The sequence below is a fragment of the Mandrillus leucophaeus genome, unplaced genomic scaffold (assembly GCF_000951045.1).
Source record: "Mandrillus leucophaeus isolate KB7577 unplaced genomic scaffold, Mleu.le_1.0 Scaffold60, whole genome shotgun sequence".
Classification (NCBI taxonomy): domain Eukaryota; kingdom Metazoa; phylum Chordata; class Mammalia; order Primates; family Cercopithecidae; genus Mandrillus; species Mandrillus leucophaeus.
The window spans coordinates 2,178,728-2,193,980 of record NW_012106475.1 but is presented as its reverse complement, the minus strand read 5'-3'; the positions used below and the strand labels follow the sequence as shown (position 1 = coordinate 2,193,980).

At 36.6% G+C, this 15,253-nt stretch overlaps 1 protein-coding gene across 1 annotated transcript in view; it reads right to left on the bottom strand.

The window, feature by feature from the left end:
- Positions 1-1,060: 1,060 nt before the first annotated feature.
- CNIH1 (cornichon family AMPA receptor auxiliary protein 1) overlaps positions 1,061-15,253 on the bottom strand; it is a 21,270-nt gene continuing 7,077 nt past the window's right edge. The window contains exons 2-6 of the mRNA XM_011999765.1: positions 13,840-13,908; positions 13,552-13,599; positions 9,579-9,691; positions 7,752-7,895; positions 1,061-5,329 (exon numbers count right to left, since the gene is read on the bottom strand). Coding sequence (XP_011855155.1) covers positions 5,302-5,329; positions 7,752-7,895; positions 9,579-9,691; positions 13,552-13,599; positions 13,840-13,908 — 402 coding nt within the window. The 3' untranslated portion in view covers positions 1,061-5,301. The remainder of the gene's footprint in view (positions 5,330-7,751; positions 7,896-9,578; positions 9,692-13,551; positions 13,600-13,839; positions 13,909-15,253) is intronic.

Genomic DNA, 15,253 nt, shown 5'->3' with positions numbered 1-15,253 from the left:
CAACCTTACAATCATGTGAAAGAAATATGTATTCAGTAGAAACTGTAGTTCAAGTATTCATACAACCATTCTGTTTTCACTTTCAGTACAGTACAATGTTTGAGACATTCAACACATTATTATATTGGCTTTGTGTTAGGTCATTTTGCCCAACTGTAGGCTGATGTAAATGTTATGACTATGTTTAAGGTGGCTAAGCTATGATGCTTGATAGTTTAGGTGTAGTAAATGCATTTGTGACTTACATTTTCAACTTACGATGTCCAGAGATAATTCCATTGTAAATTGAGAAGCATATATATTATCATTCTCTCAACAAAAGTACATAGCTTATTCATGAATACTTAGGAAAATGGAGAGAAAATATTGGCATGGATTAATCAAATACTTTAATATCAACTGAATTTTCAGAGTATTTGCATCTCCCAATTCCCACGGAAAGGGCTATTTAAGCCTCTACATTTACAAAGCTTCAGTAGACCAGCCACAGTGGCTCATGTCTGTAATCCCAGCACTTATGGGAGGCTGAGGCAGGCAAATCGCTTGACCTCAGGAGTTCGAGAGCAGCCTAGGCAACATGATGAAACCCTGTCTCTACTAAAAGTACAAAAATTAACCGGGTGTGGTGGTATGCATCTGTGGTCCCAGCTACTTGGGAGGCTAAGGTGGGAGGATCACTTGAGCCCAGGGAGGTAGAGGCTACAGTGAGCCATGATAACACCACTGCACTCTAGCCTGGACAACAGTGAGACCCTGTCTCAAACAAAAATCAAAAAATTTTAAAAAATGCTTGACTAAACTACTTTAATACTAACTATAAGGGAAAACATCAACTATTCTGTAACAGAGAAACATGAGATGTCAATTACTAAAATATAATTGTCCAGTTAAATATTCCAGTATTCCAAGGAAAAGTATTTTCTCTACCTCACCTGTGGGATAGTCCCCAAAACAATGAGCAAAGAGGGCGGAGAGAGAATCAGAGTCCTGGTCATACACAAACTAGCGGCATTTGAAATTAACACACAGACTCAGCCATTATGCATAAACTACACAAGGAAACATTTAAGACAATTTTTATTAAATACAAAAGCAAAATAAGCTCTAAGGAGTAAGGTAGGGCTATACTTAAGGGCATTTTCTGTGGACAGCGGGTACAGCACCATTAAGGTTAGCTTAGATATTAACAAACCATGAGCAGAGACAGCTAACTCCATTTTATGTTTCTCTTAGTAGTTTTAGGGTCTGCCTAGTAATCAAGAAATTTTACTTCTCCAGAATACATGAACATGGTAACCAAAGAAATGTAAATACTTAGAAAAAGCACTACACAATAAAATTATGACATGCAATTCTTATGCATGTCAAGATGTTCTCTACATCTTCTACAATGTGCATTAACAAAATTAATGCAGATAAGACCTTCACTCCAACCCCAAAGATCTTACATGGTGAATACTATTTTCCAACATCAGCAGAACAAGCTGCAGTTACTTCTTTTAGACATTTAGCTTTAGAACTCTGAATTTCAAAGTAAAATTGTTATAAAAAAGCTAGTCAATATATTTAGCAATAGAGCCACTCTTTTACTTTTGACATCATTCTGTGGTATTAATTCAGAACCATCTTCTAAGCTTTCCTGGTAGTACCACAGACTTACTAGCTGCTGATCATACTGCAGATCAATGACTGATTTGAGCAAAGGAGCTTAAAATGATCTAAGGCTAGCATGATTAATAGTTTCCAAAAAGGATGAACATGAGTACTTTTATAAGCAATGCTAGATAAGATATCCATATTTTTCTTTCCCCTAAAGAATGTTGTTTTAGAATATTTTTGCCATCAAAATTTGATTTACAATCATACAGCTGATTGAGAGATGCACATTTACGGATGTTAAATGACATAAATAAGTAAACTAGACACATACTTTTAAACATAGATCATTATTTGAGTGGGCTTGATACACTGCTAGGATATAACCACACCTAAAGTGAAAGCTCACCCCCAGAGGGTATAAGCGACACACAGAAGTCATTATTTACACCATGGCAATATTCCACAAACTCTATTCATAAACATAGAAGGAAAAGAGAAGTGCTGTACAAAGGAAAATATTTTGCTGGTTTCAAAGCACATACAACTTTATTTCCTTTATATGTAAATATTTGACATAGCTTCAAAATATACTGATTTGGGGAGCAGAGAAGAGCTCTATGAGAGCTGTCAGCAGGAGTGGTAGTCAAGGTGAACACACAGAACTGGCTTTAAAAGAGACACATACTGCAAACTGCTGTGTACTTTGTTGCCATGTGAGACACTTATCTGGGTACATGAAATTGACTGGTAGGTCTGTCAGTTTGTGGTACAATCAGTGAGCCTAGGAAACCATTACTAATACTGGACCCATACTCAAGTCAAAAGTGGATAGCCTTGGTCATTTCCTGTCACTTCCCTTTCCCATGAAAAATAATTCAAACTTCAAACAAATTAGCAGTTTGTCCATAGCCTGGAACCAAACCCTCCTCTACCCTGGAATGGGGAGTGAGGAATATCATAAAGCATTGAGAAAACTGTCAAATATCATTAATAACATTTGGGTATGAGTGTTCAAATAATTTCTACCCCTAAACCTCCTTAGTATTAAAGGGCCATATTGCCATGATATAGTATTATTACTCAGTAAAGTAACTGCTAAACAGACATTTATTATGTTAGAGTTTTAATTCAGGACAATCTGTGGTATCCATAGCAACAAAAAGTTGTTGGTATAGATATAACCACAGATAGACACAAATGGGGAAAACAATTTCCTAGAGCTAGAAAGCTTTTAAAGATAAAGCACATAATACCAAAAGTAACTATAATAAGGTTAAAAAAAGAGTACCTAAGTGAACAGCTGTTGCTAAACAGGGAATGTTTAACTTAAACTGGATTGTAAATCCAGGTTAACCAAGCCTCAGCTGAACCCACATGAATAATAGGCTAGGGCCACCCCAAAGAGATTGATGTGGAAAATAAATCCAGAGCAATGAAAAGAGGCAGTCAGATATTGTCAGGTTCAAGTATTTTGTTTCTGCTTTCTCTTGGTAAGTGATCTAATTCAAAAAACACTGACATGGTAAAAGTGGGTAGATATTAGGAGAACAGGTACTCAATATTCTAATCACTTACATGCCTAGGAACTAACAAACTACCACAAAGATGGATGAAACTCACTGTCAATCATCTCTGAGGAATCAGCTGAGGACTACGTATCTTATTTGGGAAACATGAGAAAGTGGCTTCCACAAATTCCAACCAGTAAACTTACTCCTGGAGAATATTCTGGAATAGATTATTAAAAGCATGTTTGTTAACACTTACGAAGGAAAGTAGTGTTTGCTAAGAGAGGCAGGGTTCATGAAAATATTTTGATAGGAATACTCAAGTAACAGCCCCAGGAAACCCATCTGGATTATAGACTTGGCCAGGTCTTGCATGATCAAAACTCCTTATGAACAAGCAAGAAAAATAAGTGCATGCTGATCTAATCAGGTGGACTGGAAACTGAATGACTGCCTGTGCTCAAAGCATGAATCTTGAGAGCCCAGCAAGTACTCAATAAATAATTTGTTGCATGAACTGACGAAGAGTCAGATCCCTCTAGTTCTCCAGACAGTAAAATACCAGGTCTTTAAAGCTTTCCTTGTTATGGAATGGTTCGAGTCTCCTCACTCTTCTGGTTCTACCTCTCTTCCTCAACATACTCACCCCCATTACCCAGAACAGTTAACAGCTACTCTCTCTCCCAACCGTGGGAAACCACTGAAATAAAGCATTTTTCACTAGTAGAGAATAAAACAGCATCTAATCCAACAAGTTATTAGAGTAAGATTTCCACAAACACATCCATAGACTTCCTGGATCATTATGTGAAATTTCTATACATTGGTTCTATTTCTTTTGATCCTCTTCTCAAGAAACTTCCGAACCACTTATTTTATTTTCAAATGCCTTAACTTCCTCATCCCAAATAAAGCACAAGATTTATTTATGCTTATGAAAACATGCAAGCCATAATTTACCTGCCTTACAAGCAGCGGCAAAAACTCAAATTTGCAAGCCATTTTACCTTAAAACTGACTGTTCCAAAAAGGAAAAATAAAAGTAAAATATTTTAAGTGCCACCATAATTTTTCTTTAAGAGAAATGATGATGCTATGCCATCCACGTTTATGAATCTTGTCAAATGACAAGAGGTTGATGCGCTTGGCATTTAAAAATTTTCCTTTTTAGATCTAGGCATGGTATTTTTCAGAAAAAAACATAACATAGTACTTCACTTTTTAAAAAATGACAGCAACATGTCTTTATTATGGATTAAGCAAGTTTAAGAAATACTATTTGTAATCTCAAACAATGCACTGAAAGTGAGTCTTAATTTCAGAGTTTTATTGTATTGCACTAAAGGAACAGCAGGATGGTTATACAATTTTCTCTCGTTCAGTTTTGAAAATCTTAAGTACCTGCAAATTCTTAAGAATACCTTTACCACCAGATTAGAACAGTAAGAATAACCAATTTCTTAATAAGTAATGTCTTACAAATAAAAACACATTTAAAATAGCTTTAAATGCATTCTTCACAAGTAATTCAGCATATATTTTTATATCATGTTTACTTATGCTTAAGAATTAAAGCAAGTATATTTATTACTCCAATGGAAATATGGGAAATCTCTCATTCATGCAATATACAGGGATAATATTCAAGTCGAAGGGAAAATTCCCGCTTTTTATTTTTGTAAATGGATCCGTATATAATCATCTACATGACAGATAAGGAAACCCATGAAGTTTCCCACTAGTCAGATACACATTTTCAGTTCATCAGAAGCACCTGATATCTATCTACAGCTAATTTATAATTAGATACTGTTTCAGTGAAACCAAAATGAGCCCTACAAGTTCCTATGAACAAAAGCTTCCAATGTACTAGGACAGTCAGTAATTAATGCATCATTCAGAGGATTATGGCTGTTCCTTAAGAAGTGCAAGTTCAAACCTGTCAACACCAGAGGTAATCATTTTATATTAATTTATACGTAATTCCATTTAAATTCTTTATCCAAGTATAACATATGAAAACAGTCTTTCCACAAGCAAAAAATGTGGAAACATTTAAAAATAAGGAGTCATTTTTTAAAGTAACTGATCAGATTCCACAGGCTACTCTTGGACAGGATCTTGCTGGATAGAATCCCTTCATTTGGTGGCTTTTTGCATGCACTTAACTGGACCAATTCTTCTGTGTGTTGTTCTAAGAGCTCACCAAAACATAGATCATGCTGAAAAGAAGAAAAAAGCTGTTAATTTGAACATTCCTAATTATAAAAAAAAAAACTCAAGAGCATGACAGAGTATGCTTTATATAGCAAACTAGTATCACAGAAAATGAAAAGACTAATGACAAGTTCACAGTGATTTTAATTTGCATTTATGGACTTTTGCCTAACATAGGACTTGGCTCAGTGCATGTGGTGTAGTTGTCCCCTATTCCCTTTCCAATTTTAGCAAGTAGAACAGCACAGCTGAAAGCTTAATGGGGGATCAGAGCTTAGTGAAGCCATCCAAACACCACACGCTCTGGAGTCGTGTCTAATAATAGAATGAGCATCTCTGGAGGGCTCACTTCACACCCGGCCGTTAGGTCTTTCATACACATTACCTCGCTTAATCCTCCAAGCAGTCCTAGAAGGCAGGTACCAGTTGCATTCCCATTGTATAGAAAGGAATGATCAATCAAGGATCTTTCCCATTAGAGAAAGGCTCCAAGCAATAGCAACTTTTAGGAAGCAGTTAAAAAAGAAAAGGGGGGAAAACAGCAAAATAAAAGGCAATGACCTTTTGATTTAGGTTTAAGAACTGCCAAGGGCAATTCTACATAGAGTGATAGGGGAAAGGCATAGGGGCATGGTCCAAAAAGCATGTATCTCTAAACAGAAATACAAAGGAGTTGAACAAGCTTGATAGACAACTTTAAAACAGAACAAATGTCCTGGTGCTACCATATCCCGGTGAACATTTTCTCACAACTGCACATCTCCAACTTTATCATTTATTCAATCATTCATTTCATTTCTTTCATTCAACATGTATGTTTGAAGTGCCTATTATATGCCAGCCCTGTTCCAGACATTTGCTATGGAAACTTACAAAATGAAAATTAACAGGAAATTAAAATGACACATAGAATTTGACTTTTCAGAGCATTTCTTTGTTTCATACATGAGTAATATCTGCATATGCACTAAAGGATATTCATTTTCACAGTAATAGCCTCTAAAAGCATAAAAATACCAAAAATATCTTTTTCCTAAATTTCAGTCTAACCATTCTTTTTCTATGATGGAAACTTATGTATAAAGAGAAATATGAATATGAATATAAGCCTATCTTAGCAAGTTTTCAAGTAACGAAAAAGAGAATGGAACCTTATGCTGTTTTTTTAAAGCTTACAGCTCTTTTGGAAATATTCTGAAAATCAAGGAGAAAGCCCTCTCTAGTTGAATATGTATTGATAAAAAACGAGAAAGTATTTTATATAAGTGATGTGTAAAAGCATATTCACATGGCTTAAAGAAACATATAATTCTACATTTAACAGTGCCCTTTTCTAGTTGTAATAAGCAGTCATTTCACCGCACCTACAACACACCTACAGCAGGGGTTCTCAACCAGGGCAATTTTGCCCCTCGGGACATCTGGGCAATGTCCAGAGACATTTTTGGTTGTCATCGGGGGGCAGGAGGGCACTAATGGCATCTAGTGGGTAAAGGCCAGAGATGCTGCCAAACATCCTACAATATACAGGACAGCTTCCCACAGAAATTCCCACACAGCCCAGACTGTCAACAGTGCCGAAGTTGAGAAATCCTGACCTAGAGGAACAATGAGTCCATCAGAGTATAAAAGGAAAAAAAATCAGGCCGGGCACGATGGCTTATGCCTGTAATCCCAGTACTTTGGGAAGCCAAGGTGGGCAGATCACCTGAGGTCAGGAGTTCAAGACCAGCCTGGCCAACATGGTGAAACTCCTTCTCTACTAAAAATACAAAAATTAGCCAGGGGTGGTGGTACACGCCTGTAATCCCAGCTACTCAGGAGGCTGAGGCAGGGAAATTGCTTGAACCTGGTGGGGCGGAGGGTGCAGTGAGCAGAGATCATGCCACTGCACTCCAGCCTGAGCGACAGAGACTCCGTCTCAAAACAAAAAGGAAAAAAATCAGAAACTGCACCACCCTGTAAGGTAGAACTACTTATTTCATTCATACCACTCAAATCAAGCAAATCAGAAAATAAAGGGCAGAGCACACCACTTATGAAGAATGATAAAGAAAAAATGAAACATAATATCGGGAGAGACCCTGAAGACAAGCAGAAACCTGCAAACTCACACATCCCTATCCTTCAATGACATCACTTTGCCACAGAGAATGAGGACCATCCTTTACCAACTGAATGTGTCTGAGAACTTAGGAAGCAGCATCCCTGACCAAACCTTCTGCCTCTGACAGCAGACTGGTTTACTGCCTTGATAAGCACCAGTGTGGGTCACATTGAGTGTGTGAGAATTTGCTGGTGTGCACCATGCACACTTAAGACACTAAGTTATTCTTCGAATGGATTTTAAGGTGTGAAAACCATAATGCCTGCAAACTTTTAAAGCAGCAAAGTGAAAGCATATTTCATTTTACCTTTTCAACTTACCCGTATAGGTAGTAAAAAAATGCTAGAAGATAAAAAGCTAATTTGCACCATCCTTCCTTCTGACAATATGCTAGAATATCTGCATTCATGATGGTTGTAGGGTCATAGAGTCCTGGGCCACTCATCACTGGTCTACTCATATACCTGGAATAAACACAGTCTATTAGGCATTCAGAAAGGGCAGCAAACGTTCAGATAAGAAAGCGGGTCTGTCTTCTAAAACATCTGTTACGAAAGGTGGTCCACACAGGGAAGCATTCTATTACTTATGGGTAAAATGCTTTTCTTTTACCATCTTAATTTTAAAAGTAGAGTCCCTAATGAGCAGAATGAGATAGCTAAACAAGCTTCATCTAGTCTCTACCTTTTCAGAAATCCAAGAAAAACAGGAAGAACTGTAAAAAGAAAATAGGTGTTTTGCTTTTACTTATCTGGACATAATTTTAGATTTACAGAAAAGATGTAAGAACCTTTCACCCAGATATTTCAAATGTCCATTTTTACTATATTTGCTTTATCCTTCTCTTTCTCATTCTGAGTATTGTTTTTTTGTTTTGTTTTGAGACAGCGTCTTACCCTGTCACCCAGGCTGGAATACAGTGGTACAATCTCGGCTCCCCACAATCTCAGACTCCTGGGCTCAAGCAATCCTTCTGCCTCAAGCCTCCCAAGTAGCGGGGACTACAGGCACACACCACCATGCTTAGCTAATTTTTTTGTATTTTTTGTAGAGAGGGGATTTTGCCATGTTGCCCAGTCTGTTCTCCAACTCCTAGGCTCAAGTGATCCACCTGCCTCAGTCTCTCAAAGTGCTGGGATTGCAGGGATGAGCCATTGCACCTGGCCCTGAGTAAATTTTTTTTTTTTTTTTTTTTTTTTGAGACGGAGTCTCGCTCTGTTGCCCAGGCTGCAGTGCACTGGCACGATCTTGCAAACTCCACCTCCTAGCCTGAAGCAATTCTCTGCCTCAGCCTCTGAAGTAGCTGGGATTACAGGTGCCCGCCACCATGACTGGTTAATTTTTGTATTTTTAGTAGAGACAGGGTTTCACCATCTTGGCCAGGCTGGTCTTGAACTCCTGACCTCGTGGATCCACCCACCTCGGCCTCCCAAAGTGCTGGGATTACAGGCGTACGCCACTGCACCCGGCCAAGTACATTTTTTTCTGAATCATTTCAGAGTCCATTGTAGACCTGATACCACTTTACTCCTAAATATTTCTTCAGTATATATCTCCTAAAATCAAGGGCAATAAGGTTTTGACATGCCTATTTAAAACAAAAACTTCTAACTCTATATACTGCAGATATAACTATGGAAGTTAAAAATATTACCTTTTACAAATAACCTAAGTTAGTCATAAACACAGAAAGAAATTCGACATACACTGTACATTTTGACTTATCTGCAGTTCAAGGACAAGCAAAGCTAATCTAAGTTGATAGAGGTCAGTGGTCTGGGGAGGTGTGGAGGGTAACTGACTAAGATGGGACACAAGTGCATGCTCTGGAGGCCACAACTGTTGTGTATCTTGATCTGGGTGGTGGTTTAACAGGTGTATACATATGTAAAAATTCATTGAGCTATATACTTCAGACTTGTGCAAAACACTAAGTTATACTTCACTTTTTTTAAAAAAAATCCTTTAAAAATAAAGCTCTGTAAGAGGTATTGAAACAGTTTTTGTTCATCCACTTGATTTTTTAAAAAATAAATGCCAGCTAAGCTTCCATTTTTATGTAGGTAACTAGCATGTGAGATAACCATATCAACCGCAGTATATTTAAGTTTTCATTTTAAAAAATTAAAAGTGTATCTAAATATTACCTCCAAATATGATATGCCAAGAGGGGCATGTTGAGGCCCAGTGTAAGCCACTCCGCTGCACAGAGAAACATGACACAGAAGAAAGCGTGGATGAGGTACTCTGGGAGTACAAGCTGGAAGGAAAACACAGGCCAGTGATCAAAATGCCTCGGCATTAAGTCAACTGCTAATCTGGAAAGCAGGTGGCAACCAAGTTTCCATAATGAAAAATCACTGTTTTCTTAGACTTAGAAATAAAAGATGCTACTGAGTTTTATTTCCATGTTTAACTTTTTACCAAAAGTAGGATTACAGGCAAACTGACCACAGTATATAGCTTGCACTAATGTAACATAGTAAGATACATGACTTAAAATTTAAAGCTCAAATTCTTAGAGTAATAGATCAAATTATACAAAGTTACCACCCAGACTGTTAAACAATTTGCTAGTCAACTAGAATACTTTTTCTTTCCACCATTCAACAATGATAGAAGTACAAAAATGAGATATCTGATCACATGCAACATATTAAAAGTTCCACAGAAACAAAACTCCCCTTTAGAATTTTACACATCGGTGTTTTTAAGCCTTTAACAGAAACCAGAAATGCTACATACACAATATTTAGCAAACCACATCGCATTCCCACAGAAGTAATTTTTTAATGGAAAGCCAATCAGCCAATAATCTCAGCACAGTGGGGGGAAGAACACTAATATGCACAAATGTAAAAGATTTGCTTTCTGCAATGTAGGAGGGAAAAGACTGAGTTCTTAACCATGAAATTAGGATTTTCCAGGTTCCCAAGTTCTTATTCTTAGGTGGCCTTTCCGTTTCTTTACGCCTGCTTGCCAACAAAAAGGTAAGACACAACAGAAGACCAGTAGAAGCTCATAACCCAAAAACAAAATAAACCTTTTGGTAGTAGGTAGTATTAAGTGAAGAAAAATTAATCAAGCAAAATGCTTTTTATAAAATGACCATGAGTTAATGCTTTATTTTAAATTATCTTTCCCATCCTAAAGATTTCAGCCTGAGAACTTCGTGAAATAAAAATACCAACACCTCTCATTGCAAGTTTCAGCCAAAGTATCTCCTATAAGTCACAGCTACAAAGCCAGTTTCTCAAATGTTTACTTCATACCAAATGGAAATCATGTGAATACTTATCATCATCAGCTCACTCCTGAGGGGAAACCATGGCTGTGGAGATTGTAATCATACTATATACTCAGGCCCATTTTCTCATACTCCCAAATTACTCTCTCCAATTTAAAGCTGTAGAAGGGGCTTTTAAATGAATACTATTTTAGATAAAATCCAGGTAAACAACTAATCTATACCACTAACCAAATACTTTCTACAAACTTAAACATTATAATAAAAGATAAACTCTGCATATGTACATAAACTTCTAAATAACATTTAAGCCAGCATCTATTTAAGATCAAAGTTCTCTAAACAAGAAAATGGCTATAGGACTCCGAAACTCAAGGACTATAACCAGAACAAACCATGAAAAACATACATTTTATTAAGAATTCCACTACAGTTGCTTTTGTAATACTTGTTTAAATTACAGATGTTGTCTCTAAAATATAATAAGCCTATTTCAGCCCTAAAAAGCCAACTGATATCTAACAGACAAATCATCATGCAAGGTTTTACCCTACACTTACAGACTGAAGTATGGAAAGAATGATTTTGAAGAAAGCATGACCCCCTCCCGCTCTTACTATACTTTAATAAAAAGTGTTAATAAAGATAACCTACAACTCTACCAGTTCTAATATGAAACAAATGTTATTCCCTCCCTTCTCCTCAAAAGGAGTCCAGAAACATTTACTACCCGTCTCTCTTAAAAACCAACCCTCTCCGAGCATTCTTTAATGACAAAATTTCCCCTTAAGTGACACAAAAATTATTCCATTTAGGAACCAAGGTTCAAACAGAAACTAGTATCCAGAAAAAATACCTCATGCAAATATAGCTGAAATGATAGTATTTAAACATGCAAAACATAATATTCTCTTGTTAAAGTTCACAATTTAAAAAATGGTGATATTTGTCTTCCCCCATACTTTGGCAGAACTGTCAAAACAAATTTAAATAGGGAAAACTGTCAGATGCACTGCTATTCAGCCAATTATCGGCACCCTATCCAAAAGGCAACCTGTGCTGCTATAAAAATGGCCTTCAACCTCCTGCAGCATTAGGATGTCCCAAGCACATGTCTCTTCTCAGTGAGAATTTCTTTCCATTAAGAAAAACCAGGAATCGCACATTACCTGTTAAAATGAAACCAGTCCCTCCTAAATTTACAATACATTAGGAAAATACAAGAGTTTGAGCTTCAAAAATTAGGCTGTCTTGAGTTCAAATGCTGACTCTATCTTAGCTGTATAACCTTCGGCAAAGTGCTTTAACCTGGCAAAGCTTCAGTTTACTCTCCTATTCATGAGATAACAATATACCTACCTCAGGAGTGTCATAAGAATTAAATTAAAAAATTCAGGCAAAGGGCTTAGCACAGAGCCTAGCACCCAGGAAAATCCTCATCTGATTTCAGATATTTTTACCTTCATCATCATTTGGTTATTCGAAGTAATGAAAAGACAAACAGCATAGAACACTATTAATAAACAGCTATCAAAAGGGGAAATTTCAGTTTCTTCATTTCCTGGTAACAACTTCAACTACTTAGGTTAAAATGTTTTACAATTAACACTTACTACTTTCCAACAGAAGACAAATTCATCTACTCATATCTTGTTTCATAACAGCAAAGAAACAGCTAATAAGTTAATACTTTTAATTGTACCTACATCAACTCTTACTGTAACAGTTCTCTGAAGACAAACTAGAAATCTCTTCCACCATCCACAGTTATCTAGGAAACAATAATAAAGTACCAAACTAACTTTCTAGATGCTTTTCCAAATAAAATCCCAATAAATGTAGTGCTAGTACACTAGTATGCTAGACAACTAAAATCTACACAAACTCTCCCCTTCGTTAAGTAATTTTTAAAGCTGAATTACTGTATTTTATTTCTTGAAGACATACCGATGGCTTTCTTATAAACAACCAACCATTCAATTCCTGACCAATCAGGCACAATCAAATACACAGGCTAAAGGAGAATCTTCCTAAATGCATTCAAAAATACAAAAAACAAGCTCGGTACCTTGGTGTGCGCCTGTAATCCCAGCTACCCAGGAAGTTGAGGCAGGAGGATCACTTGACCCAGGAGTTTGATATGAGCCTGGGCAATATAGAGAGATCCCCCCCACCATCTCAAAAGAAAATTTTAAAATACATACATACATATTTTTTCAAACACCCCAAGCACAATGGAGCTACATTAGCACTAAATTCATGATGGCTCAGAACTTCAGGCCTGTTTCAGAAATAGAAAGTAAATACACACTAGAAATAACTACGTAGACATTTGTATACAAATTGTTATCTACAAAATTATGGCACCTTAAGTCCAAAGAATGGCATTACTGTGAGATCCCAGAGCCCCCAGAACAGAGGTATCCACCTAACAGGCTCTGAATAAACATCAGCTGAAAGAATGACTCATTTATTCCAGAATATGCAAACCAAAGGCAAACTAGATATGGCAGATAAGTCCATACTAAAGATTTCACTCACATACCACCTCACCATAAGTCACAACCCGAGAATCATCTCACCATCTATTAGTCATTTTATGTTAACCAACTTTCAAGTACTGCACTAAATAATTTCACATAGAAGTGCCTATGGCTATAACATAAAAAAAACGCATACGCATTTAACAGCTTTCCCTACTTGACCGGGCTAGCAAGCATATATTTGCATAAAATATGAAATTTCATGAAATCATAAACCTCAACAGGCATATGAATGAGCACACTGAACAAAACATTACAAATACAAATGCCCTAACCCTCCCCATGAAATGAATATAGCATTAAAACATTAAACTAAAAAGCAGTACACACCTTTAATGCAATTTTGACTCTTTTAATCTTTTTGACCTTTTCAACTGTCTTTGGCCGACAATGTAAAAAGCAGATTGGAAGAATGTTAGTATGACAGCTGACAAGACCACCAGCAGATTAATAATAGAATAGTCAAGCATGACAGGAAAAAGATTTTTTAACTTCTGCCTACTTCAAAAAGTACAAATATATTATGCTATTCAGAATACTGGCCATTTTCAAATTACATCAAGTTAAAAACAAATATATTTTTTAAAATCTAAAGATAAATCCTATATTATAACTTACGGGATTCAGGGTATTACACTGGTCTATAGGATTCTTGTAATCAGTCTTCAGCTCATCAAATGCTATAATCTAAAATAAAATTAAAACAGTTAGGAACACTCACTTTAATTAAAAACAGCAACAAACCTGCCCCATATTCAAATAATTATTAAAGTTAATAAAACAAGAACAAAAGTACACCGAGATCACAAATACCAATTTATACTAAACTCATATATGACAAAAAGAAGAGCCAGAATCCAATTTAAAGAAGTGAAAACATTCTTATCTCAGTATCACTAAAATTTGGTATCACTGTAATAAATACCTCCAATTTTCAATTTCTTCAATGCCTCTGCTCAAGTTATTTCAACTTATCTCTACTTGAAATAATCTTCTGAGTAGAAAAGTCGTTTCAACTGTTTATCCAAATTCCTCTTTATCCAAAAAAAAAAAAACAAACCTTCCTATGCCAATTTCTTTCTGTAGGTTTTCCTAACTCCTCTGGGCAGAAGTAATTGCATCCCTGTCCACATCTCCACACAGCATGGGACTCTATAATGCCATCAATATGGCTTTTCTCATTGCCATGAGTGTGGTATTTACACACAAGTCTGTCCTCCCCTCTACATTCTCAGGGAGAAGGACCATTTTTATTTATCTGTGCATGCTCCTCCTCCCTTGGCACAGTGCTCAGTGGGACACTAGAGATGGATTTTAACTCTTCAATTTGTTCCCATTTGTGCACAAACACATACATTTCTAAGGATGCTTCTGTCCACACTCTGGAGGAATGTGTCTTCAACCTCAAGGGTCACTAGAATGTACGTTAAGAGTCAAAATAGGGGCTATGCATCACTTTGTGGCATCATTTCAGGTGTCAAAGAAAGAAGACAAAGGCAGCAAGTTGATGGGGGAGCCATGTTAGTTGCTAACACTACTCATCCCAGGTACACACAACCTAAGCTACCCTTCCCCTAATGAGTTAGGAATAGTATCTTTACATGTCAAAGTGTTGCTCAATATTATCAGTAATCAGTAAAGTTACATATTTCCATCTTTTAACATGACTGTTTATTTCCCTGTTAAAATTTAGTTTTATAAAAAGATGGTTTAATTTCTAGAGTTCTATAAAATTCACCAACCTGCCCGAATAAAAACTCAAACCAAATAGCAATAGAAGGAAAATAATGAAACATTATAATGTAATCTCTAAAAGAACAAAGATTGTTATATTTACTATTATGTCCCAGGGCCTAATAGTGCCTGGCACATAGGTAAGTGCTCAATAAACATTAAATGGAAGCAAGGGGTGAAAAAAATCGCACTTGGGATTTTAAAAAAAAGTGCAGAACTCACCAGAGGGGATTTCCCTTGGCTAATGACACCTAACACAAATGTTAAAAATATAAATGTGAGGCCGGGCGCGGTGGCT